Raw genomic sequence first — 18,606 nt, 5'->3', positions numbered from 1 at the left:
CTAAAAATGTTAGAATCTTCCTTGGCCAAGCCTTTCTTGTACACCCCAAAATTATACTTCTGATGCATCTAGATATTTGACCACTTCCTCACCTCCACTGCTACTCGTGGGGACCAGTCCCAGCCACCATTGTCTCTTGCCTGATTAACTGTAATGGCTTCCTAGTACATCTCTCTTTCATCAATTTTGCCCCAAAATGGCATAGAGGAGTCAGGAGTCTTTTAAAACAAGTTATATCATTCTTACTTTAAAACCCCTTTAAAACAGAAAGCATGGATGTCTCATCTCAGACCTAGACCTTGACATCAACTCTGATCTCTTTCTTTCCTTCACTCACTCTACTTAGCTATAGCATCCTCTGTGTACTCCAGGCCTACTCCTTCTATCTTGAGTGATCCTTCTACAAATACCTGCATGGTTAGTTCCTCTGATTTCTTCACACCTCTGCTCAAATGCCAAGTTTTCCCTCAAACACTAAAACAAGAAAATTTGTTCCCCAAACTCCCCTTTTCCCTTAACCTGCTTCATTTTTCTCCATAGTATAAAATACCACCTGATTTACACTTGCATCTCCCCAGTTAAAGTGTAGGCTTCATGACTGCAGAGATTTTGTTTGGCTTACCTCCATATCCCCAATGCCCAGAACTATGCCTAGCACATAATGTTTGTTGAATAAATTAATAAATTTACACTTCCACTAGTGGTGTATGCGAGGGCCTATGTCATCAACTCATCCCCAAGAGCATGAATTTTTATGTTACTTTTTCTTAACATGAAAAGTAATTCACTGTAGAAAGCAATTCTCTATAGGAAAGCAGTAAAGTTAGATATATATTTGAAATGACTTTTGTTTTTATTTGTGACCAAACAACTAATAACACACAGCACTCTCATAATTAGTATAATTACTTAAAATGTGGAGAAATTAAAGCATGCAAAAGTTTTTCAAAATTCAACAGTGTTTTTATTAGTAACTGCTGTCATTTACACTTCTCTCTGGGTTGCCCAGGCCTCTCATTATGTTATTCCAATGGTAGGGCAGATGTTACAAGTGACTGGGATCTGTCTGATACTGGTTTGCAAAGGAGCCTCTCTCTATTTCAGTTCCTCCTTGAATCTTCTTTCCTGTTTAATAAAAGAGGGACTTTCAATAGAATATTAAAGGGAGCAGAGAAAGCCAAGCACAGATGATGCATACTCAATCCTCAGAAATAGCTTTTCTTCATCACCAACTCTTTGGCATGGGAATAATCAGAGAAATTTTTCTTGTTGCCGATTTTTTCCCTAAAGTTCCCAGCCTTCACATTTAGAAAGAAGGAGTTAAGATTGTAAGTCAAGAGTAGAAAGAATTTAACATCTGCAAAGTCAGGCCGTATCTGGAAAAAAAATAAGTGTAATAATGATTACGTCATTCTATTAATATTCATCGTAGAAATTTAGGCAATTCTTTCAAAAAATATTTAACTCCTTTTTATGTGTAAACTCCTATTCTGGACACTGGTGCTAGATCTGTTTCCTGCCTCATACAGCCAACAATCTAGCAGGGGAAACAAAGCAAATCACTAATTTATGTCAATAATTGATACAAATTAAAATTAATCACATTAAGACATACAGAGTAAGTATTGGCTTCACCAATAAATTAAGTTGTAAAAGTTCTATAATATGAAAGTCTGAACTAAAAGGGCTTGGATTATGAAATATATTTGTGACTTAAAGTTAACAAATTGAGAAACATGTATTGAAATAGAATCCATATGAAAAGTATTATTAAATCACTCTCAAAACCATCCATATCCCAAACCTTAGCATCACACAGTATACCCATATAACAATCCTGCATCTGTCCCCCCTAATCCAAACAAAAAGTCCTTGGCATATTAAAATAAATCATTCTCCAGATCAGTAATATCAATGGGAGGAAAAAGATGAAAACTATAGACATTGTGCTATTAGAAAAGATCATCATGATTATAAACATTGCTTCCTCAGATAGGCCCTTCCTAGTCATGTTTCTTCCATTATACTCTATCACAGCAGCACCCTATTGTTTCACTGTGGACAGTAATCATAATCATTATATATATATATACATAATTTATATATCATATACTAATTTGTTTGCATTGCTTATCTGTTGATTATCTGACCCTGTAGCAGAATACCCCCTTCTAGAAGGCAGGAAGATTGTCTGTGTTGTTCTTTTTTCTATCTCCAGCATAAAGAACAGAGCTGGCATGTAGTTGATGTTTAATAAATATTTATTCAATAAATAAATTCTGATAAAAACATAAAGTGAGCCCATTATATCAGATTCTTACTCTGCATAGATTTTATTGAATGTGTGTCAAATATGACATCCTCAGTGCCTTCAAGATACTTTTTCTTATAAAATATACTATACAAAAAGAAATTCATAAGCATCTACCCAAGAAAATGCCTCTCTCCTGCACTTAACCAGTCCTACAAATCAATTAGTACCTTTGTAGGCTCTGTTGGTGAAGGTAATTCCTTGCATTTTAAGTAGTACATAAGAAAAATGAAATCTACCTTTTTAAAATGATCATTCACAATTTTTAAAAACAGATTGTATGTTTATCAAGTTGTTATGTTTTCACTGTAAATCAACTTGAAGCAGTAGTTTTGATCAGCATACCACATATAAATGAGAACACAAAAATAAGAAAGGGGAAATGAATTATAATTCCATTTTGCTGCTTCTTATAGAGAATGTACATATTAGATATTAAATATATAGATATAGGTCACACATATATCTTTATTTTATACATGTAAAAATACTTATTATAAGAAATTGGTGACTGGATGCGATGGCTCACGCCTGTAATCTCAGCAGTTTGGGAGGCCAAAGGGAGTGGATCACCTGAGGTCAGGAGTTCCAGACCAGCCTGGCCAACATGGTGAAACCCCAACTCTACTAAAAATACAAAATTTAGCTGGGGCATGGTGGTGGGCACCTGTAGTCCCAGCTACTCGGGATACTGAGGCAGGAAAATTGCTTGAACCCGGGAGGTGGAGGTTGCAGTGAGCCGAGATCACGCCACTATACTCCAGCCTGGGCGACAGAGTGAGACTCTGTCTTTAAAAAAAAAAAAAAAAAAAAGGCTCATGTGATTTAGGAAGCTAGAAAGTTAGAAGATCTGCAGTAGGCAAACTGGAGGTCAAGCAGAGCCAAATGGTATGGGTTCTAGGTTGAGTCCAAAGGTATGAAAACTAGGAGAGCCAACAGTACTAGTTCCAATCTGAGAAGTGGTAGGCTTGAGACCCAAGAAGAGGCAGTTATTCAGTCTGAGTTTAAAGATAGGAGAAGATTGATGTTTCAGCTCACCCAGTCAGGCAAGAGACACTTCTTCGGTTGATTGGATGAGGCACATTCATATTAAGGAGGACAATCTTCTATACTCAGTCCACCAATTCAAATGTTAATGTCATCCAGGATAACCTTCGTAGACTCTCCAAGAATAACATTTGGTCAAATGTCTGGGCATCCCATGGCCCAGTCAAGTTGACACAAAATTGACCATCACAGCTTCTCAGTTCAGATCCCTCCTTAGTGAAACTTCCCTGGCCCTGTAGTCTAATTTAGTACATTACCCTCCCTTGAATTGCTTGGGAGCACAATATCCTTTTTTGTATTCTTCAGAATTCTTCTCACTTTCCAAAAGTATTCCATTTTAAAATAGATGTTATTGACAGAGGAAAATGTTAATGACAAAACATTAAGTACAAGAAGCGATTATGTTTCATTTGTGTCTCAAAAAAGGCCTTCTTATATATTTAAGGTGAATTGAGGTGCTGCTCTGGGTGTCTTTGATTTCTTTTCTCTGCCCACCCATCACCCACTCAGCACAGCGGAGGCCAATCCAGCAGCCACTGAAGCAGCAAGGCCACCTTAGCCTCAAAAATCAGGGAATAAGGGGCAGGGTTGGAGACTCATACACTGAAACCTGTTGCCTCTCCTGTATTTATTATTATCCAAGAGCCAGAAACCACATATGTAGTTTAAATACATACTTATATATGTATTCATATAGGACAGTATTTAGCAAGCTCACAATAAGAGGTTATATAGTTGAAAAAAAAATGAAAATAGAGGGGAAAAAAAGACCTTGTTCAGATAACTTTTCTTTTTCAAAATAAGAGGTTTTAAAGTCACAATCAGGCCAGGTGCAGTAGCTCACACCTGTAATCCCAGTGCTTTGGGAGGCCAAGGTGGGAAGATCACTTGAGGTCAGGAGTTCAAGACCAGCCTGACCAACATGGTAGAACCCTGTCTCTACTAAAAATATAAAAATTATACAGGGGTGGTGGCATTCGCCTGTATTCCCCGCTACTCTGGAGGCTGAGGCATGAGAATCACTTGAACCTGGAAGGCGGAGGTTGCAGTGATCTGAGATTGTAACACTGCACTGCAGCCTGAGTGACAGAGCAAGACCCTGTCTCCAAAAAATAAAAAGTCACAATCGTAGTACCGTACGTAATGTGCTATAAGCAATTTTGAGTATATTGTAGGGAATAGAAATGATTAATATAACTCATTAAAACATTCAGAAAGATATATCTTATTTAATAGTTCTTTTGCTCTATTTGGTATTAAACATATGTCTCACCAAAGCATAGCTGTACAAAATTTTATAAGCAAAGAATTACATTTGCATTTGCAAATACTAATCAACTGGTATAATAAATATATATATATATATATTCTGAGACAGAGTTTTGCTCTTGTTGCCCAGGCTGGAGTGCAATGGCATGATCTCAGCTCACTGCAACCTCCGCCTCCTGAATTCAAGCGATTCTCCTGCCTCAGCCTCCCAAGCAGCTGGGATTACAGGCACACGCCACCACGCCTGGCTAGTTTTTGTGTTTTCCGTAGAGATGGGGTTTTACCGTGTTGGCCAGGCTGGTCTCAAACTCCTGACTTCAGGTGATCTGCCTGCCTCGGCCTCCCAAAGTGCTGGGATTACAGGCATGAGCCACTGCACCCGGCCCAATCATATTTTATAATACTTGAGTGAATAAAAATAAATTTAGAAAAACTAATACAAAAACCTACAACTTAAAAAGGAAATAAAAATTTACAAATAGAATTATCAAAATAAGGAAGAGTCAAGTCCCCGCAAATTAGAGATTTTAAAATAATGACTCCTAAATCAGTTGAAAGTTTAAAACATCGCATACCTAAATGACACATGATGTATTTTATGCCATAAGAATAATTGTTTGATTTGTAAAACAATTATTTATGAATACAAGTAAGTATTTAAAGCAAGATGATTACTTTTAAATATTGTTTCTCAAAATGTCCTATTGATATTTCTAGTTCAAATTTAAGTTAAACTGATTTCCAGGTGTTTTAGACCTGTGCTTTCTGGATCTTAGCTAATAATAAGTGTAGAAGAGACAACAGGTGTTAGTGTATGAGTCTCAAACCCTTCCCCTCATTCCCTGACCTTTGAGGCTTAGGAGGCCTTGCTGATGTGGTGGCTGCTGGCCTGGCCTCCACTGTACTGAGTGGGTGGTGGGCAGAGAGGAGTAATCTAAGACATCCAAAGCAGCACCTCACTTCATCTTTGAGGAAGCCAAGAGTGTTTCAAGTCAAAATAGGTAGAAGGAGAGACCCCCAACGGACAAGAGGAGAGGAAGAGAGAGAGATGAGCTGATGCTGATTGAACTCAGCGAGAGCTGAGGGGAGAGGGAGGAGGGAGAATGTAGCGTGGCTACTGAGCCACGTAAGAATCAGAGGGAAAAGGAGGTGGTGAAAGGGGATGTTAAGATAACTGGTCATGTTACTTTCCAAGAGAACTCAAGAAAACTTTGAATTTCTTACGGTGCATTTATTAGAATGTTAAATTTCTTTGCATGTGGTACCATGTAGAAGATGGGCCAGGCACACCACATTTATATGGGAGGATGAGAGCTATGCCATTTATTAAACAAAAACTCATTTAAGATTTTTATAATGTTAAGTGCTAAACTAATCATCTAGTGTCCAAATGTCATCATCAAATACCATCATCTCTACTTCTAAACATTGCTCAAACCTGACCATTTCCCATCCCTTCCTCTTCTAACTGCTGCATAATCCTGACTTGTCTCCTCTTTGATGTTCATCTTCATATTGCTACAGAAGCCAAAGCAATTCTTTTTAAGTGTAAATCATATTATCAATCTTCTGACATTATCCCTCCAATGGATTCTCATCAAACGCAGGATAAAATCCTCACCAAGACTTCTAAGGCTCTCCATGAGCTATGTCCTTTTGAACTCTACATTCTTCCCTTTCTTGTTCACTTTCACACACCAACTCTGTCTAAAACAAGTTCCTGCCCATCATTTTCTCAATTCATACTCTCTCTATATTTCTTCTTATAACACCCTTCAGTAACTAAAATTATATCTTATATTTCTCTAATTTTTTTCTATATCCCCTTCTATAATATACACTCTATAAGGACAAGGACTTTGCACTGTGCAGAGCTACTGGTCCACTGCTAAACTAATGCCTTTCATTCTAAGGTTGAATTAGAAAAGCCAGAAATTAAATGTTATTAAATAATCAATTACATGTGTAAGAATAAGTCCAGGCACGGTGGTTCATGCCTGTAATTCCAGCACTTTGGGAGGCCAAGGCAGGTGAATTGCTTGAGGTCAGGATTTCAAGACCAGTCTGACCAACAAGGTGAAACACCATCTCTACTAAAATACAGAAATCAGCCAGGCATGGTGACTGATGCCTGTAATCCCAGCTACTCAGGAGGCTGAGGCAGGAGAATCACTTGAACCCAGGAGGCAGAGGTTGCAGTGAGCCGAGATTGCGTGACTACACTCCATCCTGGATGACAAAGCCAGGCACCATCTCAAAAAAAAAAAAAAAAAAAAAAAGGTGCTAATAAGAATCCAAGACAAGTAAACAATTTAAACTGAACCTAAAGTTACTTCTTTAAATTTCAATAATACCATTAAACAAAGCATTGATACCATTAAACAAAGAATTGATGATTCTACAACATTTGACTTTTTTTCTCTTTAGTATACTTTTTTGGAAAGAAAAGCAGTAAATATTAAGTGATGATATCAGGGAGGGAAGGGGTTAGAATCATACAGAGTGAAGAGAAAATGAGACAGAAGAAGTAAAAACAAGGAGGCAGAGAATGAGGGAAAACTGTATTATTGCATGTGGATGGTGGTCTTCAATTAATCATTCTCCAGATGCTTCATGGAAATACAGTTCAAGGACCTTAGTTTATGAAGTCCCTCACTGTTAGCTCCCCAAATGACTGTGGTCTTAAATGTACTAACTAATTACCTCAAAATAGTGACTTAATATCATATCACATTTGATCATATATAAAATGATGGAAGATTTACCATAATTGTGGTGAAGAAAAATGGTTCTCAAGTAATGTTTAAATGTCAAAAATTTTATATACAAATATTTAAGTACATTTACATTCATTGTTTCAATTCTGAACATCCCTCCTTCTCCTCAGCCTTTGTTCTGATTTGTTGGGAAATGAAAAAATTAACCTCATCGGATATATTTTTCTCAAAGTTTGCCTGCAGCTAAACCAGATGGTTTATAAAAATATAATCATTTCTCAGGATTCTTAACTGAAACTTTAATAAGAAAGATAAACGTGTGCTTAAGAATAATCATACAGTATAATTATATAATATGCATTAATTCCTTTTTTAAAAGTACCATATCTATTTTAATTTTGATAACTAATCCTAAGTGGATTTTAACAGCTAGATATTTTCTTGTCACTGTCTGGGTCCTGCTCTTGATCTGTTTCTGCTTCTATAGAAGGAAGAGCTCAGCTGGAAACCTGTCATTTACTCAGTGTCTTACCGTCTTATTGCTAGAGCTTTGCTGCCCTCCCTACAATATCCTCTAAGCGTACTTTCCCTTTATTCTTTCTCTTTCTCTTGCCTGTGAATCTTCACTTTTTGGATGTTGCTTCATATTTTGCACACCTTGGTTGTTCTCTGGCAGGCCAAAGTTCTCCTGCCTGTGTTCACAATCCTCTGCATTCCCCATCCTATTAAATTCTCGGCACCTGTCCTGACTCTCCTTGTTCTCCCTGAATGAGCTTCCCTTCCCATTAAAGCTATGTACTCTGGGAACCCTGGCACCTAACCCTCTACAGACATCACAGTCCAGGAAGTCTTACTTTCTGTACAGGATCAGGAAAAGTTTTGTCCTTTTTCTGATACAGTTTCCTCCCAGATGCCATCAGGAACATATTTATTATGCATTTATTGAGAATTTATCATGTGCCAGGCTCTGGGTTTCTCAACTAATTCTTACAATAATCCTCTGAAGTAAGTACAATTCTCAGCATTTACAAATTATTTGTTTTTCCATAATCTTTGCTAGAACTGACAGGAATAAAAGTACACCAAATAGGTACCTGGTTTCAGAAACCAGCTGAAAGGATCTAGCACTTCTTTTTTTTTTTTTTAATTATACTTTAAGTTCTGGGATACTTGTGCAGAACGTGCAGGTTTGTTATATAGGTATACATGTGCCATGGTGATTTGCTGCACCCATCAACCTGTCATCTAGGTTTTAAGCCCCACATGCATTAGGTATTTGTCCTAATACTCTCCCTCCCCTTGCCCCCCACCCCCAACTGGCCCCAGTGTGTGATGTTCCCCTCCCTGTGTCCCTCCCAATGAGTGAGAATTCACACTTAGGAGGGAGAACATGTGATGTTCGCTTTTCTGTTCCTGATCTAGCACTTCTTAAACTCTTTTTGCTTAGGGTTGTTTTTTCTATTTCAACTTTTTAATTTCTAGATATAGTTTTTGAGAATGCTATGACCCATAAATAAAATAAATATTTGTGGCTTCTCTTTATTTGACATTTTATTCTACAGCATAGTGAAATAAATTCTCATTAGTTTAAAAGGCACACATTAAAAGAATGACACTGCTAGATTTAACTTGTTAAAGCAAATGAGTAATAAAGTGTAATTTAAATATATGCATAATGTTAGGTGCCTACATAGCCTGGTTCATTGGTATCCTAATTACAAATGATTTTTACTTACTATGTAAAAAAAATACATATATAACATAAACCAATTGAAACACATATAGGAAGCCTATTCCAGGTACACTGTAATTCTGACACTGGGGTTGTAAAAAGGCTAAATATTTTAAAATTTGTTCTTGTAATTTTTTGCTAATACTAAAAATATTAGCTTTAATTAACCAGAATTGAGTTTTTACTATAGCAATGACTAAGTAAGATTAAAACTATGAGAAAACAACCAAAATAAAATTGCATGTAGTGCAAAAAACTTTTAATATAGTAACTACTTTTTAATGTATTTTTAACTACATTTCCTCCTTTAAGCAGTAATAAACAGTAAGAATATTCAGTACTTATTCTCCTCTGGGAAGGGATGACACAACAGAAACAGTGGCAGGTAAGGCAAATTCTTGACATTTTTTAAAATTTGTATTTTTAATTGACAAATAATAATTACACATACTCAAGGAGTTCGTAGTGATGTTTCAATACATAGAATGGACAGTGATGTGATGGTTAATACTGAGTGTCAACTTGATTGGATTGAAGGATGCAAGTATTGTTCCTGGGTGTGTCTGTGAGGATGTTGCCAAAGGAGATTAACATTTGAGTCAGGGGGCTGGGGAAGGCAGGCCCAGCCTTAATCTGGTGGGCACAATCTAATCAGCTACCACCAAATATAAAGCAGGCAGAAAAACATGAAAATGCAAGACTGGCCTAGCCTCCCAGCCTGCATCTTTCTCCCTTGCTGGATGCTTTCTGCGCTCGAACATCAGACTCTGAATTCTTCAATTTTAAGACTCGGACTGGCACTCCTGCTCCTCAAGCTTGCAGACAGCCTATTGTGGGACTTTATGATCATATAAGTTCATACTTAATAAACTCCTTTATATGTCTACTCTATTAGAGATAGGGTACATATCAGAGATAGGGTATATCCTTTATATATCTACCCTATTCTATCCCTCTAGAGAACCCTAATACAATATGATTAGGATAATTAGCATATTCATTATCTCAAGTATTATTTCTTTGGATTAGAATGTTCAATATCCTCCCTATAGCTACTGGAAACTATATATTAGAGTTGACTATAGATATCTTACAGTGGTATAGAACAGTAGAATTTATTCCCTTTATCCAGCTATAATTTTCTATCCTTTAACAAATTTCCCCCTATTCTTCCCTTCCTTCTACCCTTCACAGCCTCTGATATTCTCTGTTCTACTTTTTACTTTTATGAGATCAACTTTTTTTTAACTTCCACACATGAACAAGAACATGCAATGTTTAACTTTCTGTTTCTGGCTTATTTCACTTAACATAATGTTCTCCAGCCCATCTATGTTGCCACAAATGACAGGTTTTCGTTGTGTTTTATGTCTGAATAGTACTTCATCAAATATGTATGGTATATTTTCTTTATTCATTTATCTGTTGATGGAGACCTAGGTTGATTCCACATCTTGGCTATTGTGAATAGTGCTGCAATAAATGTGGGGGTGCAGATGTCTCTCCAAAACAATGATTTCCTTTTCTCTGGATGGATTCCCAGTAGTGGGATTCCTGGGTCCCATTGTAATTTTTTCAGGAAATTTCAAACTATTCTTCATAGTGGCTGTACTAGTTTGCATTCCCAACAAAAGTATGTAGGAGTTCCTTTTTCTCCACATTCTTGTTAGCATTTGTTATTTTTTGTCTTTTTGCTAATAGGCCATCCTAAATGACGTAAGATAATACCTCATTGGGATTTTGATTTACATTTCTCTGGTGAGCATCGTTTTGTATATTTGTTGGCCATTTGTATGTCTTTTGAGAAATGTCTGTTCAAATTATTTACCCATTTTTTAACCTGATTGTTATTTTTGCTGTTGAGATGTTTGAATTCCTTGAATATTCTGGATATCAATACCCCATGAATTAGTAGTTTGCAAATATTTTATCCCATTCTGTAGACTGTCTTTTCACTCTGTTAATTGTTTCCTTTGCTGCTGTGCAGAGGCTTTTTAGCTTGATATAAGCTCGTGTGTTTATTTTTCTTGTTGTTACCTGTGGGTTTTTGCTTTTACTTTTTTTTTCCTTTTTTTCTTTTTTTTTGAGACAGGGTCTCACTCTGTCACCCAGGAGTGAAGCGCCGTGACACAATCTCCGCTTACTGCAAGCTCCGCCTCCCAGGTTCAAGTGATTCTCCTGCCTCAGCCTCTTGAGTAGCTGGCACTACAGGCGTGTGCCACCATGCTCAGCTAATTTTTGTGTTTTTAGTAGAGATGGGGTTTCACCGTGTTGGCCAGGCTAGTCTCGAACTCCTGACCTCAGGTGATCTACCCTCCTCAGCCTCCCAAAGTGCTGGGATTACAGACGTAAGCCACCATGCCCAGCCTAGCTTTTGAGGCCTTATTCATAAAATATCTTCCCAGACCAATGACCTGAAGAAGTTTCTCTGTTTTCCTCAAGTAGTTTTATAACTTCAAGTTTTACACTTGGATCTTTTATCTATTTTGAGTTGATTTTTGTATAGAGTGAGGGGTGGGAGTTTACTTTCATTCTTCTGCACGTGAATTTCAATTTTCCCAGCACCATTTATCGAAGAGATTAGTCTTTCTCCAATGAGTGTTCTTGCCTTTGTCAAAAATCATTTAGCTATAGATGTGTGAATTAATTTCTGGGTCATCTATTCTGTTCCATTGGTCTATGTGTCTGTTTTTATGCCAATACTATGCTATTTTGGTTACTACAGCTTTGTAGTATATTCTGAGGTCTGGTAGTGATACTTCCAGCTTTGTCCTTTTTGCTCAGGTTTACTTTGGCTAGTCCTGGTCTTTTGCAGCTCCATACAAATTTTAGAAAAAGGCCCTTGGTATTTTGACAGGGGTTGCATTGAATCTGTAGATTGCTTTGGATGGTATTATCATTTTTACAATATTAATTTGTCTCATCCATGAGCATGGGATGTCTTCCCATTTGTTTGTATCCTCTTCAATTTCTTTCATCAGTGTTTTTCAGTTTTTCTTACAGAAGTCTCTCACATCCCTTATTAAATTTATTCCTAGGTATTTTTGTAGCTATTATTAATGTGATTGACTTCGTGATTTCTTTTTCAGCTAGTTTGTTGATTATGTATAAAAATGCTACTGATTTTTATATTACTTTTGTATCCTGCAACTTTACTGAATTTATTAGTTCTAAGAGTTTTAGGTGGGGTCTTTAGGTTTTAATGTACACAAGATAATGTAATCTGCAAACAGAGACAATTTGACTTCCTCCTTTTCCATTTGGATACCTTTTATTTCTTAAATTACTGACTTTTGAAAATAAAAAGCCAGGGACCAGGCATAAGGGAAGATGATCTAGAAGAATATATGATTAGCTCAAGCCTGTTTTTACTGTCCCTGAGACTAAATAAAGCATGCTAAATAAAGGGTTAAAAGAAAAGAGAGGAAAAACACAAGAGTTAGATGTTGGTCAGAAAGGAATCTATTCCTTGTCCCCCATCTACAGGCAGACTGCAGGACTAGTGATGTAGAGGTGATGGAAGTCTCAGAATAACTTTGTCTCACTTTCCAAGTGCACCCCAGAGTGAGGGCTGGCCTCACAGCATTCCCTTAAGCCCAGGCAAACAGGAGAAATTGCTGTGGAGTATCCAGTCAGCCTGAGATAGTCTCAGAAGTCACTTGAAACTCAATGTGGTGGGAAGGGTAGCAAAATGTTTTTTCATGTGGCTATGAGTAACTCAGATATGATATTGGCAGTGAGAAAGGACAAGGAGATGCAAATGGGACCTGGATGAACCCGTTCTATATTATTATAGTGGAAGAAGGGTGATACTTATGTTCTTTGTCTAGTAGAACCAGGCCTACCCATTAGTAAAAGCTCTGGTGCTGTATATTTTCCTGGGATTTTTTAAGAAAGAAGCCAGACCAGTCTCTAATCTGTTTCTTATTAATTGCTGACACATCAATGCCATCCTCCTCCAATGCCACATTACCTCTAAGTCTCATGAAATTTAACCAAAAGGATCTAAACATTATAGAACACCCCAAGAACCCCAAGCATAGACAGCTTACTCATACTCATGCTATGCCAATAGCCTTAAAAGTATCAGTTTATAGAAATAAGAATTAATAAGTCATAGAAGGTTGATCTGCCCAATTGCAAAGTGAAGCCTTAGGCCAATTGTAAGTCCTGTGGCACCATTTCATGCTCTGTAATGTACCTGCAGATGACCTGAAGTAATTTTAAAGTAGAAAAATACAAAAGCAAATAATTTGAGAAATTGAAATGAACACGTTAATGTAAGTGACAAGCACCTCAATTACATAAGGAAATTGATTAGAAATCACAATTTCCACACATTTAACAAATCACTATTATACGTATATTAATGTGACTACAAAATGTAATAGGCTAATACTCCCTGCATGGAGCTCGAGACTAGTAGGAATGGGAAAAACCAGTGAAGAGTTGCAAAATAATGTAAGTGATATACAAATTATCCAGCAGGAAAGAGGGAGTATAACATGATCAGATTTACATATTCAAAAAATTCATGCAGTGATTGATGGATTATTGAACTGAGACAGACCAATGGTCGACATAGGTAGAAAAACAGAAGCCTATTATAGTTGTCCAGGTGAGAAATTCTGGTTGTAGAGGTGGAGGGAAGAACGTAGATATGAAAGAGATAAGGAAATAGATATGACTGAACCTGGTAACTGATTGAACTTGAAATTAAGGAGGAGTCCAAGAAAAATGTAAAATTCTGGCATGGGCTACTGAGCAGTGTGGAGAAAGAGAATAAGGTTTTTTTTGGAGATGTTGAGTAGAAAAAATCTGAAGTACATACGGGTGAAGCTGTCCAAGAGAAAGTCATATACATGGGTCTGGAATTTAGCTTTACCTTTAGGTCAATGGATAGAAATTTGGGGCATTTTGCAATCCAGAACTGGAATATGAATTTGACCTTATTTATATTCTGTGGGCTAAATACATAACCAGTGTAGTACAGGTAAAGAGCCTGGGCATCAAAGACAGAGCACCTGGATCCTAAACCCAGCTCTAAGACTTACTAGCTGTGTGACCTGAGGGACATTTCTGACCTCTTTGTGGCTCATTTTATCATCACTCAAATGGGAAGGGTTACTATAATTACCGCCACACTGCATAGCTGTGAAGAATAAGTGATTGAATACATATAAAACGCTTAGTGCTTAATAAATATTAGCCATAATATTGGGTTGAACAAAATGAAATTGTCATTTTGAAAGTCAGAAACTCAAATATTGAAAGTTCATATGAATCAATTTCAGCTCCATCAGTGCATAAATCTTGTGGCATTTTCCTGTTTCCCAAATTCAGTCTCACCTGAGGTAACTCCATCTGCTCTACCTTGGATGATATAAACAGGTGCCACAAGTCATCTGAGAATATGGATTGACTTAAAGAGTCAAACAGAATATGGATTGACTTAAAGAGCTTCAAACTTCTGTTTGACTTTCCTCATAACCTCTGAAATCCTTTCAATTGTGGAAATGGAATGATCTTATTTATTTTCATTGCAAAATGACAAAAATACCCTGGTAATTTTCCTGAAATATGCACTTTGTTTAAACAGAGTTGTATAGCGAAGATTATCATTAGTATCAGCAACCTTGGAGAGGATTCATATGTACTATCTCTGGGAGAAAAACAAAAAAGCCTACTCTACCAACTAATCTCTGGGACTTAGCTAAATAATTATGGAACTAGAATTCAGGTCTTTATTCACTCACTTACCGTCTGCTTCCTTTAGGCTATATTCTAAGTAGTTGAATCAAGAGATGAGAAACATGAACACAACATAAAAGATCCAGCTGACTTGAAACAGTGTGTATTCCAATATTACTATATTTAAGAGCAAAAGTAAACTTGTATACTGGTACTATTTCTATAAACCTGAATATTTTGATGGGGTTATTACTACAAATCCTTTGTGGTTTGAGGTTCTATTCAGCACATAGATCATACAATTTTCAAAATCTAAACTGGGTAGCTAATCCAAATCTTGTCCGTGTCTTCAAATGAATGCAGCAGTTAGAGTTCCAGCACATATGGCCAACAACTTCAGATGTGTGTTTAAAATACTATAGAAAAGACCTGGGTGGGCAGGGGCTTTGTTGGATTTTAAGAGACGGAGATTGTGAAGTATTTGCACATGCATTAAAAGTAAATGTTAGAGTATGTATATAACATTTAACAGGTATTTGGCTTCTAAAAAGAAATAAAAGATAGATGTTACTTTGCAGTATATATAACAAGCAAATATTTTGGAAAGATCAAAATATTAATCTTTTCTATTGATCCATCTTTTGAAATTTTGATATTCTGATCCTCCTTATTCTTTATTTCTTCTGAAAAGTCTTTAATAAATGTTTCCCTTTCTTTAAAATAAAGGCAGCACCTTCTTTATAGGTACCATGTGATTGGAAATTTTTGTTATTTATTTGTGTTCAGTTATCCAGCCTACTTTTTTAAAAGCAAAGTTCAGAAATCTGTCATTAAAAATTGAATGGTGAACCAAAAAGAATCTTTTGTTCATAAGATAAAGTTTGTTTCTTCTGTCTGTAGTAATGCCAGGCAAACAAACAAACAAACAAAGTCAATTGCAAAGTAATACTAGGAATTCTCTGACATGGGAATTTTTTTTTTTTTTTTTTTTTTTTTGAGACGGAGTCTCGCTCTGTTGCCCAGGCTGGAGTGCAGTGGCACGATCTCGGATCACGGCAAGCTCTGCCTCCCAGGTTCACGCCATTCCCCTGCCTCAGCCTCCTGAGTAGCTGGGACTACAGGCACCCACCACCATAATTTTTTTTGTATTTTTAGTAGAGACGGGGTTTCACCATGTTAGCCAGGATGGTCTGGGTCTCCTGACCTCATGATCTGCCCACCTCAGCCTCCCAAAGTGCTGGGATTACAGGCGTGAGCCACCGCGCCTGACCTGACATGGGAATTTTAATTGTGGCCATTTCACTAGTATGCTATATTATTTTGTTATAATCTTATTATTATAAGATTTATTTTGCTACATGTACATATGGACTATATTTGGATTATAAATGTCCCTGTTTTACATTAAAAATAGAAATATTTTAAAAGAGCAACGCCTTTAAAAGCTTATATATGGTTAGCTCTATTGTATGCAACTATCTACTAGTAGTTAATGGCTACTTCTCTGATTTTAACTAAGATAAAAGTATAATGATGACAGATAAGATGTACTTTTTATTTTCTTCTCCCTTAATAATAAAAGATATCTACAAAAACTCTAATATTAAAAACTCAAATACCACACTTAATGAAGAAGATTTTGATTCATTTCTATTCTAGGTAAGAATAATAGAAGGAGGGCTGCAATGAACACTATTATTCAGTATTTTCCTGGAGGTCAAAGATAATATAATAGCTCAAGGAAAACACATAAGAGATACAAGAAATGGAAAGTCTATCCATTAGGATTTCAGCTGCATATACAGAAAAACCTTAAATAATAATACCTTAAATAAGATAGAACTTTCTCTCTCACAAACAAAAAGAAAAGAGAGCGAGAAGAAAAAAAAGAAAGAAAGAAAGAAAGAAAGAAAGAAAGAAAGAAAGAAAGAAAGAAAGAAAAGGAAAAAAGAGAAAAAAAAGAAAGAGAAAGAAAGAGAATGAGAATCTAGAGGCAGGACTGATGTGGCAGCTTCACAGTGATCAGGGACCCATACTTCCATCTTGTTGCTCTACGAGTTTTGCATATGGCCTTATGTTCAAGGTAAACTCCCAGCCATTGCATTTTCATTCTAGGCAATTTTAGGAAGGAAGTAGTGAGGAAGAAAAGCTCACCTTTTCCCATTTAAGGAGGCTTTCCTAAAGTCCCTCAAAACACTTTGCTTAAATCTCTTTGACCAGAATGAAGTCACAGGGTCACACCTGGTTGCAAAATTGCCTGGGAAATGTAGTCTTTTAGAAGACTGGCAGGGTGCCCATATAAAACTGGCATTTGGGTTAGACAACCAGAAGTCTGTCAAAGAAATGAAAAAAAAAAAAGTTGTTACTTCTAGATATTATGATTGTCCACAGAGGGAAATGCAAAGACACTCTGATATACATTTTTAAAACTACAAAGAATCTTCATCAAGATTTAGATATATATACAGGGAGAAAGAACAAGATGAATATGTGTGAGCACATAGACATGTGTGAATATTTATTGCAGAATTTTTGGTAATATAAAAGTGGAAACACAATGTCTATTATAGGAAGAATGGATAAATAAATGATTGCATATTTATTTCATTTATAAAATCAAATACTTGGCAATAGTTAAAATTAGTGAAATCGATTTACAAGTAATGACGATTAAGTTTCAAAAACATTGTTCACTTGATATATATTATTTATTTTAAAAAAAATCTGTCACTCCTGTAATCCCAGCACTTTGGGAGGCTGAGGCTGGCAGATCACAAGGTCAGGAGATTCAGACCATCCTGGCTAACGCGGTGAAATACCATCTCTACTAAAAATACAAAAAATTAGCAGGGCGTGGTGGCAAACACCTGTAGTCCCAGCTACTCGGGAGACTGAGGCAGGAGAATGGCATGAACCCAGGAGGCGGAGCTAGCAGTGAGCTGAGATCATGCCACCCACCACACTCCAGCCTGGGCGACAGAGCGAGACTCCGTCTCAAAAAAAAAAAAAAAATCTGAAAAACAATTAGTAAAATATTAACACATTAAATCTAGATGTTGGGTATTCCCAGGACTGTACCTTATTATATCTTTGGTATCTTGCACATTACAGCCAAACACCATCTCATGTATTAGACCCATTTTAAGATTGAGGAGACTTGGACTTTGAGAGATGAATTAATTTGTTCAAGGTCATGTAGTTACTAAGAACTGAGAATCAAATCCATGCCTACCTGATTCTAGAGACTCTAAAATAAGCAACTTCAGGAAGTAGGATTTAGCCCTATTTTCAGCCACAAGTCTTCCGTCTATAACAAAGCCACAAACTGAAGCGTCAGTTTAAAACTGTCCCTGATACTTGCTAAACTAAATACATCAAAAGGTAGAACTAGTTCGATATAATTTCAAAAGGGTTAAAAACTTTATAAGTCTATAAGAAATAGCAGGTATTTTGAAAACAGTTTGGCTAGAAATGCAAAAAGCTAGAGATTGTTCAGAACAACAGTGTTTAATAGGAAAGTTCTTTTTTTAAAGAGTAGAGTTGAAAGAGACAGGATGAAAGTGTAGATATGAAGTTGCGTATGGGGCTCGATAAGCAGAGAATGTCTAGGCTGAAGGCTAAATCAATGTTTTACCTTGTAAGGCAAACACTGATTTCTCTTGGATGAAAGCTCAGGAGTAGGCAGAAGAAGGCAACTGAACATCCATGGAAATGTAGAAAATGCAAGTTGGATCCTGACTAGCTTCTGCAGATCACATACATATACTCCCCAGTAACTTTTCTGCTCCTACCGAGAGGCTCTGAGATGTTCCACAGGCCTTTCTAAACCCGAGGCAAAA

The 18,606-nt window shown here is 36.6% G+C and overlaps 1 protein-coding gene and 1 long non-coding RNA gene across 2 annotated transcripts in view; one reads left to right on the top strand and one right to left on the bottom strand.

Annotated features, from left to right (window-relative positions):
• LOC134732895 (uncharacterized) overlaps nucleotides 1–18,606 on the top strand; it is a 278,832-nt gene that overhangs the window by 144,554 nt on the left and 115,672 nt on the right. The gene's annotated exons all lie outside the window — the stretch shown is intronic.
• LOC134732893 (putative uncharacterized protein encoded by LINC02877) lies at nucleotides 831–18,589 on the bottom strand. The gene is made up of 3 exons (XM_063620278.1): nucleotides 18,402–18,589; nucleotides 17,009–17,099; nucleotides 831–1,125 (listed from the first exon to the last, which is right to left on the bottom strand). The coding sequence occupies exons 1-3, from the start codon at nucleotides 18,468–18,470 to the stop codon at nucleotides 1,046–1,048; spliced, it is 240 nt and encodes a 79-aa protein (XP_063476348.1). The 5' UTR covers nucleotides 18,471–18,589; the 3' UTR covers nucleotides 831–1,045.

The sequence above is a fragment of the Symphalangus syndactylus genome, chromosome 17, assembly GCF_028878055.3.
Source record: "Symphalangus syndactylus isolate Jambi chromosome 17, NHGRI_mSymSyn1-v2.1_pri, whole genome shotgun sequence".
Taxonomy (NCBI): domain Eukaryota; kingdom Metazoa; phylum Chordata; class Mammalia; order Primates; family Hylobatidae; genus Symphalangus; species Symphalangus syndactylus.
Note: the sequence above shows the minus strand (reverse complement) of the source record. Positions and strands in the feature narration are given on the sequence as shown.